We start from the raw sequence: 21,482 nt of genomic DNA on the forward strand, positions 1-21,482 counted from the left end.
ATACCTGAAGCAATTATATTTGTAACTATTTCTAGAACTTCTTTATGCCCTTATGTCTCAGATCCTTATTAATTTGTTGTTCTTTTATATTTATTTTAATTTCCTTTGGGTTTTATTTTTAGAACACTGTGTATTTATAGTTTAACAATTTGAAATTCCACCAAGGCTTTAAAGTAAGTCAGCTCTGTCATTTTTTTGTCTAACCCTGATTCCTGTGTCTCTGAGACAAAAACTTTAAGAAACTTTTTTTTATTGCTAGTGTTCATGTCCCCATTTCCAAATGACCTTCTTCTGTTCTTATACTATTCTTTTGTCATTTTAGCATTATCTACTGGATAATCATGACTGTGACTAACATTTTTACACAAGCAACCACATAAAACTTCCCCTTCTGATCCTTCCAGTATCATTATACCAAAGTTTACATTATTTTGTCTGAAGCCCATGTTACATTATGGTTTGCATTGAATTTTTCTTGGTGCATTTTAGGGTTTTTTTTCCTTCTTTTTTTGTGGTACTGGAGATTGAACTCAGGGCCTCGCTCTGACCACTTGAACCATTTCCTAGTCCTTTTGGTTTTTCTTTTTCTTTTCTTTTTTTAATGTTTTTTTAATTTGGTTTTTCTCTTTAGTTTTTCCTATTTTGGGTGTTTTGTTTCTTTGACTCATTATTTATTTGTGTACATAACACCAGGTTATTTCCCAGTTCTTTGATAAAACTGTAAAATTTCTCCCAGTGTTGTTGCTTTTATAAGATATACCATCTGTTATTAATTATCTTCAGGTAATCTGTGCATCCATCTTTTTTTTAATTATTATTTATTTATCACAAATCTCTTGGGTTTCCATCCTCTACTCCAGTCTATACTTTATTCTGTAGATGTCCTGTCTCCCTCAGGGTTCTTCTCACCATTCACTTGTGGTGAGTCCTTTCCCCTGGATGCCCATGTCTTCTTTCTAGGCTTACTTCTTCAAGTTGATAGAGGTACCCCAGTAGATGTCCTGAAAGACTGATACATGTTTTTTGAGTTTCCCTTTCACCCCAATACTCCATTGACAGTTTGGATACAGATTTCTATATTGGAAATCATGTTTTCTTGTTTAGAAGATTAAATATATTTTCTGTACTTAGATTATAATACAGTACTCTTTTCATTTTTTAAAGCTTAGAATACTGAAGAAAAGATCTTATAAACTTAGTGTTTTGAAGGTATTAGTTGATAGTCTCGTAGGTTCCTGTGTTACCATTAAAAAGTGGCGTTTTCTGATTTTTTGATAGTATGTAGCTAATCATCTGGCCTTTCTAAGAAAAATTTTTAAGATCTTTTCTTTAGTATTGTAAACTTAAAAAAATTTAAAGGGTACCTGTATTATAATCTAAATACAGAATGAGAAAGAACTGGACTAGTAGAGTAGCTCAAGTGATAAGAGTGCTTGCCTAGCAAGCATGAAACCCTGAGTTCAAACCTCAGTACTGCCCCCAGACCCCCAAAAAGAAAAAGAATAAGAAAGGATTATTATAAATATGACCTTGCATTGTGTTTGATATTCCAGTATTTGTAGAACTAAAAGGTTTTCCTGTTCATAATTGGCATTGGCTCAGTATATTATTAAATTAAGTAAGAGATTCAAGGTGTAGTTCAAAACAATTGAAACTTGAAACCTTTCTGCTAAGGTTTACCTTAGCAGATATATATTAATATTTCAAAACTGAAACTGGAGCCATATTTTACTTACTAGGAGTTACAGTCATTAACAATGAAGTTGAAGGGGAATTTGCTACCTTCAGTCTCTTGTTACTGTCCTATATATAATGTACAAATCAGGGAAACTGGTCCATCCATTACTTCAAACATTTGTCAGTTGTTTGTGTGGGCATATTCAGAATCCTCTCTACTAGTTATTTTGAAATATATAATTGTTGTCAACCATAGTTAGCCTGTAGTGCTATAGAACATTACAAATTATTTCTTCTGTCTATCCGAACCCTTCTACTTTGTCTACCATCTTCTTTCCATCCTCCTTTCCCCAGCCCTTCCCAGCCTGTGTAAGCATCAGTCTTCTATTTTTATGAGATCATCATTTTTTTATATCTACTCATGGATGAGAACATGCAACATTTGTCTTTCTGTGCTTGGCTTATTTCACTTAACCTAATGTCCTCTAGGTTCTACCATGTTTGGTAATGATGTAACTAGGATGAGATAATATCTCAATATCTCATAGCAGTTTTGATTTGCGTTTCCTGATTAGTGATGTTGAGCATTTTTTTCCAAATGCCAGTTGACCATTTGTATCATTTCTTTTAAGAAAGGTTCATGCAGATCTTTTGCCCATTTTTAAAATTTAGGTTTTTTTCTTGCTGTTGAGTTGAGTTCCTTATATATCTTTTGGATATTAACTGCTTGTCACATGTATAGTTTTACGAATATTTTTTCAAATTCTGTAGGTTGTCACCTTTATTCCTTATTCACAGTGTGGTGCCAAAACTTTAGTTCAATATAATCCCATTTGTCTATTTTGCTTTTGTTGCCTGTGCTTTTTAGTTTTTATGCAAAAAAAAATCTTTGCCCAGTGCAGTGTCATGAAGTTTTTCCTCTTTTGTTTTCTTCTATTAGCTTCTGAGTTTTGGGTCTTCCATTTATAAACCTTTATTCCATTTTGAATAGATTGTTGTATACAGTGAGAGATAAGGGCCTAATTTCATTCTTCTGTATGTGGATATTCAGGCAAACCTTGTTCTTTCATTTCATATTTTAACCAAAGGGCAGTCCTTCATTCTCAATCCTGTGATTCTATAAGAATTTAAAAAGGAAATGTTCATACTAATCTGATGAAGTCAGTTCTCCATTCTGTTTGAACTGCTTTTCATTTAACCTATTTTACATCTTTACTGTCTTATATGATGTTGAAGTCTTGTAGGATTTTAAAAGTTACATTTTAAGCTTACATGGCACATCAGGGCTAAAGAGAATCGCTTGGTCAACTAAATTGCTCATTCTTAGCCAGGCCAATTGTTTTCCGTTTTCGTATATGAAATTAAGAAAGAAAAAAAAACTTTACTTTCTTGAAGTTTTTTTGGAAACATCTTTTCAGTCTTCAGTAGCGGTTTGCCAACAATTGTCTATATGAAGAACGCAATCTGAAAGGTCATTAGGCATAACTTTCCAGACAAAGAGAATGTTTTAATATCTGTTCTAAGTAGTAACTGCATCAAAACTGAAAGCTGGCTTTAAGCTCAGTTTAGAGTGTTCAAAAACAGCTTGGTGTTTTAAATAATCAAGCCCCTTACTACCTATGCTATCTAACACAGTTTTATTCTCTCTGTTACAGAGAGCAAATCCATCATGCCTGTCTTGCTTAACTAACTTGATCCTCTAATCTTAATAATAAACTTCAACCTCCCCCACTACTTTTCTTCTCTTGTTTTATTCTTTCCTCTGTGAAGATATCTTTTTGGCCTGGATTTGCCTCCCCAGGAAAGAATATTTAATGAGAAAATAGCCCTTTCTTGATAAGTAGACTCTCTTTGGGTTAACTGATTAGTAGTCTTCACCTAGTCTTCCATCGTTTTCCAGGACAGTCTCCGTAAGAAAGATGACAGGATTGAAGAGCTGGAAGAAGCACTGAGAGAAAGTGTACAGATAACTGCAGAGCGAGAAATGGTGCTGGCACAAGAGGAATCAGCCAGGACCAATGCTGAAAAACAGGTCTGCGATTTTATACAGTTACTAGCAATGCTGCTGGTTAAATACAAGGTAAAACCTAACCAGTGTAGTTTAGGTCTACTCTACATGTTGTGTATTTATAGGGTTTCAAAAATACTTCAAGTGTAAGTACTGACACTTAAATAATAGTTGAAATATAATTGTACAAGAATTAATGTGGAGGTGTTGCATTAATTAAGACTGATTTCATATATGTTATGTAGCATAAGCTAATATGGCTGATGAGATAAAATGGAACTTGGCTGTTTTCTACAAAATTGGGCACAACCCTGGCTTTTAAATTGAATGAGAGAACACCTCTGATTCAAATATGTTAATTTCAAATAGCAAATAGTTTATTTATAACCTGCCATATTCAAAGAGCAATTAAGGTTATAAAAAATTATTCCTGGTGGTAAAATATGAAGGGCATAGATATTGTGCCAGGTCAACATGTCTCAACCTTGAGGTGACTTAATGATGGGCTCTGTGGTTACTGTTTGTACAATTCATTTTAGGACAGCCCAGCTTTGTGTGTGTGTGTGTGTGTGTGTGTTTGGTGGTACAACAGTTTGAACTCTGGGGCTTGTACTTGTTATGTAGGTGCTCTGCCACTTGGGCCATATCCTCAGTCCTTTTCTGCTTATTTTTCTGGCAGGGTCTTATGTTTTTGCCTGGGGCCAATCTTAGACCATGATCATCCTGTGTAGCTGGGATCACAGATGGACACCACCATGCCTGGCTTATTGATTGAAATGGGATCTTGCTAACTCACTTTTCTTTGAGATCTCTGTCTCCTTGCTTTTGACTTTATTAGAAAGAATAACTAAATTTGGGAAGTGTAAATGGAAGAAACAGTTTTAGTAAATAGAAGGCTATAATGTCAGTTTCCATCCTGAGACTGTGATCAGAATTTTATGACTTTAATTTTTACAGTAATTGTTTCCTTTCTATTTCTTTGTGGAGGAGTAAAAAGAGTTTGATGAAAGGGTGACAGAAACCTGTTGGGGAACTTCCTTGATGTGACCACTGGTGTTATTGTGAGAAGGCATGTTGACTGGTAAAGGAGAAGGGTCCATTTCCAGGCAGACATATTGAAGTGTGGACCTCAAGGAGTGTCCTCATAACCATGTTTGCTATAAGGATATTGTTTCATTAGTGCCAAATATAAAAGAAAGAGCAGTTGGTATTTGTTAGCAAAAGTGAGGTAAAATTGATCTTTCTGTAGAATGAATGTCTTTCAGTGCTGTGTTCATAGATACATGGCTCATCTGCTTCCTCTTGAAATAAATAGTTGAGTAGATCTTGAGTAGGGAAGGGCTTCAGAGCGTGGGTAGGCACAACCACTGTTTGGGGTGATGTAGGATTTTTCTTTTATTTTGATTTAGCCCTTTTTATGTTTTCTCCTGTAATTTTCAAGTTCCCCCTCCCCTTTTTTCTTCCTTTCTATAAAGATTTCTTTCTGCTTTGGTCTCAGAAGTTAGTGACAAGTCTTAAACATCAGAGATTTGGGCAATTTAATAGATCATGTCATCTTGGTATGTTGATGTCTGTCACATGTTTTTCTTTTTTAAGCTCTTGTATGAACTTACTGTGATGTGCTATTTTAGAGCATGTTTTACTTATCAGTTTGTTTAAATTAATAGACTTTATTTTAGAGCAGTTTTTAAGTTTGCAGAAAAACTGCATAGATAGTACAGAGTTTCCATGTACTTCTCTGTCTACCTCAATTCCTTATTAATGGATATTGATACCTAAATATTAATTAGTCCATAGTTTGCATTAGGTTCACTCTTTATGATACGCAGTACCATGGGTTTTGCCAAATGTATATTGCCATATATCTTCCATTACAGTAGCATACAGAGTAGTTTTTCCTGTGTTCCACCTGTTTATCTGTCCTCCATCTCATCCCCCCATACTGATCTCTCCACTGTCTCTAGAGTTTTGACTTTCTTTACTGGTGACTGGAATCAGCATATACCTTCTTCAGATTGGCTTCTTTTACTTAACCTCTGCATTTAAGGTTTTGCCTCTGGATTATATTCCACTGTATGGATGTGCCATGGTTTGTTGATTCCTTCACCTGTTGAAGGGCATCTTTGTTTTTCCAACTTTCAGCGATTGTGAATGAAGTTGCTGCAAACATACATGAAAACATAAATTTTCAACTCATTTGGATAGATACCTAGAGTGTGATTGCTAGACCACATGGTAAGACTATATGGTAAGACAGTGTTTAACTTTGTAAGAAACTGCCAAATTGTCTTCCAAAGTATCTATATAATTTGACTTTAGTTGGATTCCTTTAGTTTTCCTTTCTCTCCTGTTCAACTTTTTGTCACCATTCTGCTATTCACTGCCTATCTGAAGCTTCTGAGTGAAATACTGTGTGGTATTAATCATTGAGGCTTTAAGTAGTTCAACATATGAAGAAACTGCTTTGAAGTTTGTACTAATGAAGCTGTACAACCTTCTCCCCTTTCCTCTTCCTCTTCTGTCGTTTTCTGTCTTCTAACTCTACTGTTAATTTTACTTACATCTATTAATTATATGTACTGTAATCTACAAATCAGTTTTTGAAATGCTTTAAATGAGATGAAGCTTTTTTGGTATGACCATTATTCTGATTATCTTTCTCAGGTCCAAAGGTATTTGTTTCTTGTTTAAATTCTTGTTTAAATGGCTCCTTCTGGTAGAGGGAGGATAGCTCTGTCTCCTGATTTCTCCAGGAGCAAAGTAAAACTGTATGAGAACTATGCCTCATACTAAAATATAATCTAGAGCATTCCAAGTTTGAGCAGTAAAAAGCTCCCAAAAGGAAATACAGTTTTTGATGTTTTTCCTATGTTCTCACAGAATCCAATTGCAGTTTCTTTATTCCTAATATAGTTGTGCATTGCTTACCTATGGGAGTACATTCTGAGAAATGCATCATGCAGACATCACAAAGTATACTTAATGAAAACTCAGATAACAAGTCAATTACTTGCTGTGGCCTCTTCTTCTTTTACTCTGAAGATTGAATCCAGGGTCTTGAGCTTGCTTGAGCTATGCCCCCAGTCCTTTTGTTTTTACTTTGTTTTTTTTTTTTGAGATGGGTCTTGCTAACTTTTCCTGAGCTGTCCCCAAATTTGTAGTCCTCCTGTCTCCACGTCTTGAGTAGCTGGAATTGTAGCATGCAGCACATTGCCCCATTCATGTCCTCTTGATGTAAAGGATGCAATAAACACAGGCTGTATGAGTTTGTTGCCTGTGTAACACTGCTGCTTTACAACAAACTTGTATTAAGGAGTAGGAATAGTACCCCAAAATAATAATAAATAGTGCACTAAATAAACCAATAACATAGTCATTTATTCTCATCAGGTATTATGCAGTCAGCATAGTGGCAAGTGCTGTACTTTGTTTGATGTGAACGGCAGCGCTGTCGCTTTGCTTACACAGCATCGAAACTACACAAGCATGCAGTGCAGTATGACATCACTAAGAAATAGGAATTGTTCAGCTCCGCCATTAGAGTTATATATTGGGCTTGTCCTTGATGGAAACATCATTCTGCAGCACCTGACTGTGCATACTGTTCCACACATAGAGAAGTGGTGTGGTGGCCTGCTGAAGGGAGATGCTCATCAACATGTGGTTGACAGTTGGGAGATGAAAGTGAATAGTCCTCAGTGGGGAAGCCAAAGGCTCCTGTATTTTTGTTTTGTCCTGTTCCATGTGGAGATTTTTTCCCCCTAAATTTTATCTGCTCAAGTTTTAGTGAGCTTTGTGTTTTGTGGACTGCAAAAGTCTATTTTCTTAAAATGAGCATAAATAAATTCTAATAAGTCTCAGAATTGCCAGGGGTGAAGGAGCAATATTTTTGGTTCAACCATTCTATTAGGACCTAGCACTTAAAAAAAATATTTTCACTGATAATCTTTTAGGTTAAATCTATTTTTTTGAAGGAGTCATCTTCAACACAGTCTGCTATATAAAGGTTTAAAAATGCCTGCGGTCACTTTTTTTGTACTTCATTGAAGTGGATTTATTTTTTTTTGTTTTTGTTTTTGTTTTTTTTGACAGTACTGGGGCTTAAACTCCAACTTGCTAGGAGGTGCTCTACCGCTTAAGCCACTCCACCAGCCCTTTATATCTGTTCTAAAATAATATTTTAATCTTTCAATTAGTGATAAAGGTGTATTCTCTGAAAATAACATTTGCTCATATGCATTCTGATTTTTATTTTAAAAGTGTACACCTCCCCCCCCCCCAATTTTGGCAGCACTGAGCTTTGAACTTAGGGCCTCATGCTTACTAGGCAGGCATTCTTACCTCTTGAGCTACTGTTCCAGCCCTTTTTTTGTGTTGGGTATTTTTGAGCTAGACTCTCAGGAAATATTTGCCTGGACTGCCTTCAAACTGCAATTCTCCTCATCTCTGCCTCCTGAGCAGTTAGGATTACAGGCATGAATCACTGGCACCTGGCTTAAAACCCATTTTTGCATGTATGGAAATGTCTTGATGGAATCTCTTACTATGTATAATTTAATACATGCCAATAGAAAAGAAGAACTAAAACAGAATTCCATTTATAATAGTTCATTTTTTTGAAATTGTTATCTTAACATCATTTGTATTTATATTTTTAGTATAAATTCTTGACTTTGAAGATAAGAAGGCCATGCATGGTTGTTGGTACATGCTTATAATCCCTGCTTTCAGGAGGCTGAGGCAGGAAGGTCATGACTTTGAGACCAGCCTGAGCTACATAGTGAGACCCTGTCTCTCTCCCTCCCCACCAAAAAAACCTGTGGGTGTATCCACAGTTTGCTGGATAGTTACAGTAGCTCTCTCTGTCTGTGGGCTCCACATGTGCAGATTCAAGCAACCCATTAGAAAATATTTTTATCATGTCTCTTCCGAACATGTGCATTCTTTCCTCTTGTCACTGATCTCTAATACAGCGTAATGACTATTTATATATAATTTATGTTGGTTATGATATTATAGTTAGTCTAGAGTAGATTTAAAGCACACAAAAAGATGTGAGCAGGTTATCTGCAGGTACCCATTTTATAGAAGGGACTTGAGCTTTCACAGGTTTTGGTATCCACAGGGGTCCAGGAACTAGTTGTCCGTGGATACCAAGGAAGGACTTGATAGATTACTTAGTGTTTTGAAGATTTACATCTTTTCTTATCTTTAAAGATTTATGAAACCATCCATTGGCTGCAGATGTACACATTTACACAGCAGTATCCTCACAGCGCTGGTAGCTGGAGCCTATAGAAGGTGAAGCGTGCTGACAGAACTGTAATGGTGCTCCCCATTTTGCCTTTTTACTGTTACCTATTCCCAAAGCATATGATTTGCTCTTTAGTTTTATAATTCCATACTGGTCTGAATATTTTATATTTGTCTTGGTTTATTAAGATGCTTGTAATGCTCTGAAAAGCAAATGATACCTTTTTTTAAACAATTATTCATTTATTCACGTGTACATACACTGATGATACCTTTTTTTATACTAACCTTTCTACAAAGATTTTTTTAAGTTTTTCCAGATACTACACTAACACTGAAAATGTTAGTATGGCCTTTGTGTTTAGGAAGCTTATGGTTTAGATAAAGGTGACACACAACTATAATCCTAGCTCTGGGGAGGCTGAGGCTAGAGGATCTTGAGTTGGAAGCCAGCCTGGACTACATAGCAAGACCTGCCTGAAAACAATAGCGAAAAGAAGCTCACAGCGGGAGACGGGGCTCAAGCGGTAAGCACCTGCCTACCAAGTGCAAGGCCCTGAGTTCAAGCCCCAGAGCCACCAAAAGAAAGAAAGAGAGGATAAAAACCCTGAGTCTTCTGATAAAGACTGAAAAGTGAGCCTATAATTATGGTTCAGTTTAGTAAGTACTGTGGCAGAGATCCAAATAAATGGCTATGCATGAGTCTTACAAAGAAAGGCTTAGTCAGAGAAGTGAATATATTCCTTATAGAGGAACCAGCATAGGCACAAACTGGGAGCATCAAGGAAACTAGCTGGGGGTTAGTAGCAATGTTTCAGGGTAGATACAAATGGCAAGAGCTATGTCAGAGAGGGGAAGAGAGGAAGAGGAGGGACAGAGAAAGTAATTTTATAATCAAGGCAGCAGAGTGCCATTGAAACATTTTAAGCAAAGAACAATATTTATTGATTAGTTTACCTGCTCATTCATTCTTTCACTAGATCTTTATTGAGTGCCATTGAAACATTTTAAGCAAAGAACAATATCTATTGATTGGTTTACTTGCTCATTCATTCTTTCACTAGATCTTTATTGATCATCCAGTAGGTGTTGTGGTAGTCCTGGATAATACACAGTGATGAGCAAATCTGCTGTGGTTTCTCCCTAAGAGACCTTATAGCTCAGAAGGGGACACAGACACTAACCTAACAAATAACTTTTAATTACAGGTTATTACTAAATACTATGAAATAAAAGAGTGAGCTTTCTGTGATAGGCATTAATTTAGTGGAAATTGCATAGATTAGAACATATTTTAGATTGAAAGCCCAGGTCCTCTGAGAGAGGAGCATTTAACCTGAACTCCGCAAACTGAGAAGAAGCTTGCCATGTGAAGGGTGGGGAGGGATCAGTAATTATGATGGCAATACAGTAGGAAAGAACTGGACTAGTTTGGAGAAGGCTAGAATGACTAGTGGCAGGAGCAGTACAAGATATGCAGGGCCTTACAGAAGCCACAGCAACTTGTGCTTGATGGTGGTGATGGTGGGGAGCCATTGATGAGTGTTACAGAGACCATGAAATCATTTGATTTGGGTTTTTGAAAGATCATTCTGGTTCTTGGGCCTTGACTCAAGTGGTAGAGCAAGCATAAGCTCCTAAGTTCAAATCCCAGTACCTCCTCCCTACCCCCCAAGAAAAAAAATGTAAAAGATCACTCTGCTTGCTAGGTGGAGAATGCATGGGGGCAGGGAGGGGGCGAGATGAGTGTATAATTAGAGTAGTCTAGGCCACTTTCCTAAAGGAAGCATAGGTTCAGCTTCTCGGCTTCAAATTTCTCTCAACTTGAACTGCTCAAAAGGCACTGAAGATGTGTAGATTCTCTGTTTTCCCTTACACCTCTCTGCACCCTCACTTTTCAACAGGCACTCACCTCCTGACTTCCTATCATGTGTATCTCTAGGGAGTAAAAGCTCTGGAAAAGTAACAGAGGGGCCGTTCAAAATCTTAGTGTAAAGAAATGTCAGGTTGTTTCTAATTCTTTGTTTTCAAAAGAACTAAAGGAGATCCTAATTAAGTTGCTAGCTGATAGAAGATAGGTAACCATGTGGTTTGGGGCATATGATTCTGAAGGAGTGCAAAGAATTGAATTATTGCTCTTAACAAAAGTCCTTCCATTCCTACCTATTGCTTTGAAAGATTTTCAGTTCTTACACTGATGAAAATGAAACACACCAATAAAATTGATAATGAACCTGTGTCTCTCTAGTGGTAAGTAATATTTATCAGGGATATAATTTTTAGTAGGGGAGGGCACTGGTAGGGATCAAACCCAGAGTCTCACACATGCCAGGAAAGTGTTTTACCACTACAACCCCCATGAAGGGATATCTGAACTAATAAAAACATAAAAGTTCCATTAATTTCAGTAAGATAAATATATTTAATGATAAGATGTTTTCAGTAAAATTTTATTCATGTTTAATAATTTTTTCATGTTGGACATGGCGGCTCACACCTGTAACTCTAGCTACTTGGGAGGCAGAGACTAGACGATCACTGTCTGATGCTAGCCTTTGTCTCATGAATAAGCCAGGTGTGGTGGTACACACCTATGCTCCAAGATGTAGGAGGATCGCGTCTCAGGCCAGCTGGGCAAAAGCACACAAGACCCTATGTGGAAGATAAAGTAAAGTAAAAAGAACTGGGGGCATTGCTCAAGTGCAAGGCCCTTACTTATTTTATCCCCCCAGTACTACAAGAAAGAAAAGAAAAAGAAGAGGCCACAAAATGGAAATAGAATGTCAAGACAAGAGGGACAATGTAAAGAACAGCTTGACCTTATAGTTTTCAAATAGGCAATGATGGCTGGAGATGTGGCTCAAGAAATAGAGTGTCTGCTTTGCAAGCATGAAGCCCTGAGTTCAAACCCCAGTCCCACCAAAAACAGGTAGGTAGGTAGGTAGGTAATGATGGATATCAGTCACTATGATATTTTGTATTTCATTGGATACTTAAAGAATGTATTTTTATTTAAAAAAAAATTTAAGTACCCAAGAAATTATATTATTTGATGCTTTTAAAATAATGATATAAAAATTAGAATATCAATGTATAAATATTGATAATATAATTATATCAAATTACATAATAAGGTATTTATTGATATATATCAAGACATTCATTCTGCAAAAAGATTAATTTTACCTCACTTTTGCTAACAAATACCAGTTGCTCTTTCTTTTATATTTGGCACTAATGAGACCATATCCTTATAGCAAACATGGTTATGAGGACACTCCTTGAGGTCCACACTTCAATATGTCTGCCTGGAAATGGACCCTTCTCCTTTACCAGTCAACATGCCTTCTCACAATAACACCAGTAGTCACATCAAGGGAATTCCCCAACAGGTTTCTGTCACCCTTTCATATATTAATATATAAAAATCAATATATCAGGTAGTGACTTGCAGATGGATAGATTTAGGCTGCTTTTTGGAAATAGAGCTAAATTGATTTGGTGGGTTATAGGTATGGATAAAAGATGAGGAAAAAAAACAAAGATAACCTTCAGATTTTTGCCTTGACAATGGTGAGAATTGTAGTGCCATTTTCTGAAATGAGAAAGCCTGAGGGAAGAACTAGTTTGAGGATCAGAACCAGGACTTTGTACCCAAGAACTTATTAGCTACATTATCACTAATAAAACAGTAAGGTTGTTATCACACCCGGTTTATGATTTTGGCCCAGTTTTCTCTTCTAAGATCTGTTCATTGACATCTCAAGTTAGAAACAGTGTACATACAAAGTCTTGATTTCTACCTTCAAACCAATTTTCTCCTCAAGCTTTTCTGTCTCATCTGTAAAAAACATTCTACTTCTTCAAACCTGAAATTAGGCACGATAATTTTAAGAGAGTCATTCCAAGAAAGGAAGAAGTGGTAGATTAGGAAGAGAGACTTTTATGCCTGGCTCTCTAGATCATTCCACAATTCTAGGGAGGTGGCTCTGGAGTTGGAAGCATTGATTAGAATTGTGGTTCCAGCCACTTAAAAATTGTGTTCTCAGGCATGTTACTTCTTCATCAGCTTCCTGAATTATGGAAGAAAGATGATTATAGCTGCCATATAGAAGAAGTGATATATGCACAAAGCACCTGGCTTGGTTTAGTCTCTTAGTAGACATTAGCCACTACTGGCACTTCTGTAGTTCCAAGGGGAGGGGTTGCTCGTGTCAGTCTAAGGTCCTAGAGCAACTTCACATCTGTAGCCCCTGCCTGGTGGGTTCAGCACCAGTGATGTTTTACTAATTGTTAAAAGTTCTGATTTATATACGCTAATTTTAATTCTTGTGACTCAAGGAAATTCCTCTTTCCTCCTCTTATATAGAATCTGTAGTGGCTGAGAAGAACACAGCCAACTACTAGGTTGATAAGATGGAGATTTCACTTTTAGGTTTAAACTAGAAGTGTATGTTATGAAATCCAGTCCTAATGCTGTCTTTCAATTTTACTAACCATCTATTCTGTAGTTCTTGAAGGAAAGAAGGAAGAGAGGGAGGGGAAAAATACTTTCTTAGCACTGTTCAAAATAAAATATCAGTTTTGAGAACATTATCCTTAGATCTGATTCTTAGAAATGAGAAGATATAGGAAATTTAAGGTTGAAAAAGAAATTTTAAGGGTTGATCTTTATGATCTTAAATAACTATCTGAATTCATGACTCTTTTCTCTTATACACACATAAACACTTTCTCTCTTTCTCTCCCCCACCCCGCCCCCTTGGATAGGGCTCATTATGTAGCATAGGCTGGCTTCAAATTCTGTGTCCTCGTCCCTCATCTTCTTAAGAGCTAGGTGAGCACTGCCACAGATTTCTTACATACTGAAAATATATAGAAAATACTGATGTTCTTAGTAGCAATGCATGCTCCTAATACACTAAGTACTATTCCTTATTAAACAACTTGAATTCCAAGCAGAGCTTACTTTTTTCCCCCCTTTAGGAGTAAAGCAAAGACCGTGAATGTACATTTCTCTTCACAACTGCGTATTGGTTACTAAAGCCTATATAGTCTTTATAGCAGTACTTCCTATGGAAGTGTTTTATATATGTTCTACTACATAGTGGCCTCTAGCCACATTTTTCTGTTGAACACTTAAAATGTGGCTACAGCACCTGAAAAAAATGAGTTTCCCTCTTTATTAATTAAAAAAATTTTGAATGGTCACATCCAGCTAGTCTGTACTGTATTGAGCAGTTCAACTCTATAGTGTTGGATGGATGCATGCATAAAGACACATACATAGTAGCTACTATTTAGTTCTTCCTCCTGAACATGACAGAATTATACTAGTACTAAATATAGAAGTATAAATAGTGATTTAGTTGGTCATTTTTTTTTGTTTTGTTTTTAGAAAAACACTGTTGGTCCAAAGTTAATTTTTCCTGCCAAGTGCCAGTGGCTCATGCCTAATAATCCTAGTTAATCAGGAGGCAGAGATCAGGAGGTTTGCAGTTTGAACCCAGCCCAGGCAAATAGTTAATGAGAACTTCTCTTGAAAAAACCCATCACAGGTAAGGGCTGGTAGAGTTGTTCAAAGTGTAGGCCCTGAGTTCAAACCCTAGAACCTCAAAAAAAAGTAATTTTTCCTTTATAAAATATTGATGAAAGACTAGTATACTAGTAAAGGATTAGGTCACTTTCAAAAGATACCATAATTGTGTATGTTTATATTTTACCCAATATTTATATACTCCTGGACTCTAAACTCATCATATGCGTGACGGAATTAGTGGAGGAAGAAGGAGAAAAACAGTTAGATACAAGGAAGGGTCATCTGCATTAGATGTCTGTACTGAGAATGTGCCACCCGGCAGAATGAATATGGTCCTTTTCCTCATGGAGTTTGTTAGTAGCAGGGATTAATCAGGTGATAATGGATGCAAACATATATTTTAAACTTTTTTAAAGCAGTACTGGGGTTTGAACTCAGGGCCTTGCATTTGCTAGGCAGATGCTCTACCATTTGAGTCACGTCCCCAGCCCTATTGTAAATTTTTGACACATGCAAATAAGTGAAAATATAATACTTTATAAAAGAGTATGACAGGGCTGGGGGTATGGTTTAAGTGGTAGAGTACCTGCGAGCAAGCACAAGGCTCTGAGTTCAAACTGTAGTAAAACCAAAAATATGAAAGAGTATGACAGGTTATTTGACTAAAATTGATTGGTTGGGAGGGGCACATCTCCAAGACATTGATATTTGAATTGAAATATAAAAAATAAGCAGACATTAGTAAGATTAAGAATGACTAGTAGTGCAGCGGGAACCACTTTTGTGGAGAACCTAACCATTGAAAGAGCTTAGCATAGTCAGTGAACCAAACGAAAACCAGAGTTCATGGGGAAATAGGAACAAGTTGGTACCTCCATCGTCTGAAGGTGAGTGGGCTGGTAAGTGAAAGAATAAATGACATAAAATGAAAGTAGAGAGGTCACAAGACCTCAATATGTAGGTCACTCAATATGTAGGGTGGTCATATTAATGACTTTAGGTTTTCTTTTAACCAGAGTAGTTGATTTTAAGTCATTTTGTGCAGAAGAGTGGTAAGATCCATTTCCTGTTTTTGAAAAGATGATTTTGGCTGCTATATGAAGAGTGAGTAGAAGAGCAAGGGAAGAAAGGGTCAGGGACCTGGTGGGAAGATATTTTACCTCAGGGCATGGTGGGATGCTGCAATGGAGATGTAAAGGTCTGTTTGGAAACAGATCCAACAAGTCTTGCTGATGGGTTGCTTATGTAGGATGAGGGATGCGGCCAGCATGATCCCCGGGTTTTTCCTGTGAGGATTTAGGTGGATGGTGGTGATGTTTATTGAACTATGAAGAAAACCTGGAGGAGAAGGGATTTAAGGCAGGGATTCAGCTTTGCAATCATTAATTCTGAGGTGCCTGTGAACTAGGCAGGTAGATATGTGGATTTTGCTCTGAAGCTAAAAGTATTGAAAAATAACTTTGTGTTAAACATTTACCACATACAGTCTTCTTTCATTTAATTTCAAATGCATATAAACTGAAAGTGTGCCTGCACTCACTGACTCTCTCCCCCACCCTCAAACTTTCCTGACTCCTTTGAATATGTGACTATCTTATTGCTGGAAAATGTAGCATACAGGATGTACATATTACTCTTAATATGAACTCAGATGTTTTAATCAGGATCCTTAAGTGGATGGTGTTGGTATTTGTTGAACTGTGAAGAAAACTGGAAGAGTAGGAATTTAGGGTAGGGATTCCTTTAAAGAACACATTCTTAGATGTCTTTAATGTTTTTGAACAGAAAATGAGCATCAGTACTTATTGGGTTCTTTTTCGAAAGAATAAAGAATGGCTTAAACTACATGTTCCCTCTGCATGAAGCAGCCTTTCTGTCCTTACCTTGCCCCTCAGTCCATATGAATCCTACTTCTCCTTCTGTAAAGCCTTCTCTGACCTTTCAAGTCTGAGTCAAGAGGAGTGTCCTTCCCCTTGCTGTTTGTTTCATTGCAATGTGCTGCTTTTTGCTGTTTTTACTTACCTACTACCTGCTGCTTTAAGGAACTACTGCTGCCTCCCTATAGGACCCAAGCTCCTTGAGGATGTGAGACATCTCATTTACTGTTTCATCCTTGGATAAATGAATGAATTTATGAGTGATTAATGAAATTTTATTCTGACCTCCTGAACGTTTTATACACCTGATGACCACATGGCACTTTATTAACTAAGTAACTTAGAGTTTAATGGTAATTTTCTGATTTTTACAGTAGATAGCAAATCAATATTTTGGAATGTTTTTATTCTGTCTTGCAACTGCTTTCCAGTGCACTTGATAAAGTATGTTGTCATCTGAAAGAAAAATGCAATAATTTCAGAATTACAGCTTTCAAGATTTAAAGTAGATAGCACAAAAGTGATTTACATTTTACTTCCTTTTCTTTTTTTTTGTAGTATCAGGGTTTGAACTCAGAGCCTCATACTTGTTAGACAGGTGCTTTAACACTTGAGCCACTCTGCCAGTCTCCATTTATAGTTGTTGATTTTAATGGATTGTAGCCAAGGCTCAAGTGGGAAGAGTGTATGCCTTGCAAGTGTGAGACCCTGAGTTCAAACCACAGTGGCACCAAAAAAAAAAAGGATTGTAGCCAGAATGTAAAACTAAAATTTAGAAATCATTATCATTCCTAACCTATCCTTCAGTCAGAAAATACTTGTCTCAGAGGTTGATTGTGCAAAACTGTAGCCCACTCTTGTTGAACTTTGAGCTTGTGGGAGCTAGAAAGTCTTACCTCACATCGGTCTTCAATGTAGAAATGGTAAGCCATGTTCATAAAAATATGAATAGGTAAATTATGATTTCATTATTATGAAAATTGTTTTTGATCCTACTTTGTTTCCTTTTTAGTAGGACTGGTACGTCTGTCCATCATTAGTAAATTTGACATTAGGTTTTTCAAGCTTTGTCTCATCTTTCCCTGCCTTACAGTTACATATTCTTTCTCTTTTTCTTTGGCAGTACTTAGGTTTGAACTGCTCAGGGCTTTACTCTTGCCCTGATGGTACTCTACTACTTAAGCCACACCTCCAGCCCACCCTGCCTTGTAAATAGGCTTATAATATTTAAGACTATTTACTTTATAGAAGTTTCTTCTTAACATATTTTCAGATCTTTCCTTTTATTTATCTTACTAAGTCATAAACCGATTTCTGTGAGATTCTTGATAAGAGTAGTTTAGCTATCTAAAAGTGTTACAAACATGTTTCTCAGAAATGTATAGAATTAGTCAATCTTATAAGAAAGTCTAATCTTAAGTCAGCAACATAAACTGCTTGTAAAGAAATTTACTGGTTTTCTGCAGAAGTTTCCATTTTTGATCAATGCACAGATCCAAAATACTGTTGCTCAAAAATACTTCATTTTTAAAAAATGTAAGATGTGATTTTGAAACAAGTTATTGATAAACATATGGAATGTATATTTTTAATGGTTCCGGGATCTGAAGAGAGATATGACAGTCAAATTCACAATTATTTCTGTTTGCTGTTGTGTAATCAGTTTAGGAACCTAATAAGTTTCATTACAGACTCTTGATCCAATGTCAAGGAGTTTGAATCTTCTTTGTTATGTTGAATGGTTATGAAATCAGTCACTTCACAGATCCTGAAGTGAGACTAGTAGAAATACGTCATGTCTGCCTTCATGGTGACAGCTGGCTACAAAACAAACCCACCAGAGCCATTCTGCAATTGACAAGGGACTTCAAAGGCCAACAGGGCTGCCACTTCAAAGAGAATTCTGCCATCTCTGGCTTGTTGAAAGAAGTTGTTAAATGACTGTACCCTGCCACAGCAGAAATCTCATGTTTAGACTGCTTCTTTTGATCTGAGAAAGATGTATGAAATGGCCTTAAGTTAGAAGAATGATATAGTCTGTAGTAATGGTAACCAAATATTATACTGCATTTGAATTTATTTATTAGTGGAAATTGCCCAAATATGTTCAGATAACAAGTTTATAAACTCATTCTCAGAGAATGAATGTCAAAAGAAGAGTTGAAACTCTGTACTATTTTGTGGTCACTTTAAAAACTGTAGAATAAGTAAGACGGTGAATAAAATGAAACTTTCAATGCATTTTTGAAACTTTCCGTCCATTTGTCCTTGTAATTTTATAGACTTTAGAATATTCAATCCTGAATGTTGATAGTAAGAATGACAAACAACTCAAACATTTAATCTCAATTTAGATAATTTTAACTGACTGAAATACCTTATGCTGTATTTAAAATCATACTCATCTCCTTATGTTGGAGGCAATTTGATGTAATCAATCTCATCTTTATATTAAGCTACAAAAATGGATCTCAGAGTTTTAATAAAACTTTATAGGAAATATTAAAAATGGTTTATTCTGAACCCAGTATGAGTGATCATGGCCTGGAACACACAATGAAGTTACACCTAGTGACATGTTCCCTGAATAAAATTCTTAATAAGTGATCAGAATACTAATGAGCATCTTCAAGATAAACAGGGGAAAAGGCAGAAATGTGGATTTTCTTTTTAAGAATAGTAATGGACCTTAAAAGATATCCCCTTGCTGGATTCATGTTTAGTAAGCTTGAACAGAAAACATCATAAAAGCTATGGCAGTAAAAATAATGAAGATTTAATGTGATGAGAAGCAGGAATATGAATTGGTTAGAATTTTAATCCTTGTAAGTAAGTCAGTGCTGCGATCTTTCTTAGCTATGTGGCTCATTTCCTCCCATCCTATGTGTCATAGGAGGATAAAGCTGATTGTCTTTGTATTCTTTCACCTGATTTGCAGTTTTCTTATTGCTCTTAAAATTTACCTTTACCTAAAATATAAAAATTGGATTGGCAAAGGCTTTAGCCCTTGTAACTTCCTCTATGATTTTGCCAGCTGGGGTCAGTAGACAGCTACTAAAGAAATTCTGAAGCACAACTGAAGCCCCAAGAAAACAACCACAGGACATGGTGTGATAAAAAAGAGTTATAGAAGCTAAGTGATTTGTAACAGTAATTTTTGAAATAATGCATTTGGATTTATCACCCTAATTTCTTCCTTTTGAAAAACATTTGCTAAAGTAATAAATAATTATGTTGTCCTGAAAGTTCAGGAACTATCTATTCCTCTAAATTTAGGTTTGAATTTTCATTATTCAACAAAAAGGCTACATCTGTAGCCTTTTTTGGGAAAGTTATAACCAAATGAAAAATGATCTACGGTGGAAACAAAATAAAACTTTGGCATACTCCAAAGTTGCACATAACAGGAGTGCCCGAAAGTGTGTGGGCATTGGTTTTCACAGTAGCCATGTTTTATACTTCTATCTCAGTTGCTGAACATCTGCTGCACTAGGAAGCACTTTTGCAGTCCAGGAGCAAACCTGTCCTACATGATAGATACATTGCTTGTAATGAGTTCTGGGGGTGTTTATTCTGTTATCTCCTACTGAGAGCTTTGATAAACCCAGTTATTGATGATAGAGGCAGTCATCCAAGATAGAGCTAGAGGTGAAGCCATGAGAACCAGATGGCTTCCCACTGATTTTTATATGCAGTTTATGTTCTCTTTGACTGCACCTTCCTGGATGTTTTCAATGGAAGATATTTTCCTAGAGAAATGGGCACAGTGGGATTTATCCTACTCAACAGATAGTTTCTGTGTGTGTGTGTTATGTCTGTCCTAAGCTCTGTCTTGGCACTCAGTTATCTCATCTCTACCCTCTTTAATAAACTATTAAAAACACACTAAAGGTGAGTGTAAAGTACATTGGGTCAGAAGTCAAGTGGTGTAGATTCTGTTTCTTATTCTGGTTACTAGCTGTGTGTGAGGATAAGTTCCATAATCACTCCATGCTTCTGTAGCTTCACCTAAATGGAAGAAATTATTAATTACCCCCCACAAGCATCCACTCACTACCTCAAATTAAGATAACTATCTTAATTTAGATAATCTAAATGTATTAGATTCAGTAGTCACACCTGTAATCCCAGCTATTTAAGATGCAGAGAGATTGGGAGGATCAAGGTTCAAGGCCAATCCCAGCAAAAAGGTTAGCAAGAACCCATTTTAACCAATAAAAGCTGAGCATGGTAGCATGTGCCTATTATCCCAACAACATGGGAAGTGTAAATGCTGTTCAGGCTAAGTTGGGCACAAGTGTGAGACTCTATACAAAAAAAACCAAAACAACAAAAGGGCTGGGAGTCTGGTTCAAGTGGTAGAGTCCCCGCCTAGCAAGCACAGAACCCTGAGATCAAACCCCAGTACTGCACTGCACCAGAAAAATTCCTGTGTGTGTATGTGTGTGTACATATATTATGCACACACTTGCATGGTGCTTACAAGTGCCCTCTCAGTATGGATGGGTTTCCAGACATTAGATCTTAAATCTTATCCTTTCCTTTTCTCTTTTGTCTGAGTAAACTTTTTTTTTTTTTTTCCTCTTTTGGTGGCTCTGGAGATTGAACTCAAGGATTCACACTTGCTAGGCAGATGCTCTACCACTTGAGCCAGAATTCTGTTTCTAACCATTGTTCACAGATGACGTTGAAATAATGCCTTTTCTGCACAAAATGTATGTCTAATTAATTAAATACCAACTTTGTTCACTTTTGGGTAGCAGTTTGATATTTTCTTCAGCAAATCAGAAGGATTAACGTTTCCAGTTGAAATGCCAGTAAAATTTTATTCGTATTGTTGAAAACTCAAAGAAATGTTATAAAGCTATTCTACTCAAATCCTTTTAGTTGATCTTTAAAGAAGGACTCAGCCCTAAATGTTCTGTTCCACGTTGCTGACTTTGTATTAGTGAACTGATTGCCGTTTTCCATAATAAAAAGCAATTAGGATCTTTTTCCCACTTGAAATACCCAAATCACTTGAAGTACTAAAGTTCTTTTCAAAACTTGGCTATTTTATATACCCATTCAAAACTTATTCTATCCTGTTGTCTTAACTTCCCAGCAAAGCTGGAAGTTCTGAGAAGAG

General features: G+C 36.5%; 1 protein-coding gene across 10 annotated transcripts in view; it reads left to right on the forward strand.

Annotated features, from left to right (window-relative positions):
• The window catches only part of Erc1 (ELKS/RAB6-interacting/CAST family member 1), a 442,275-nt gene that overhangs the window by 227,785 nt on the left and 193,008 nt on the right, over positions 1-21,482 (forward strand). For 6 of the 10 annotated variants that reach the window (XM_074076350.1, XM_074076349.1, XM_074076352.1 and 3 more), the window contains one exon: positions 3,578-3,709. The exons of the other annotated variants lie outside the window; for them this stretch is intronic. In XM_074076350.1, the coding sequence (XP_073932451.1) occupies positions 3,578-3,709 (132 nt within the window). The remainder of the gene's footprint in view (positions 1-3,577; positions 3,710-21,482) is intronic. 10 annotated transcript variants of the gene reach the window in all.

The sequence above is a fragment of the Castor canadensis genome, chromosome 6 (genome assembly GCF_047511655.1).
Source record: "Castor canadensis chromosome 6, mCasCan1.hap1v2, whole genome shotgun sequence".
NCBI lineage: Eukaryota > Metazoa > Chordata > Mammalia > Rodentia > Castoridae > Castor > Castor canadensis.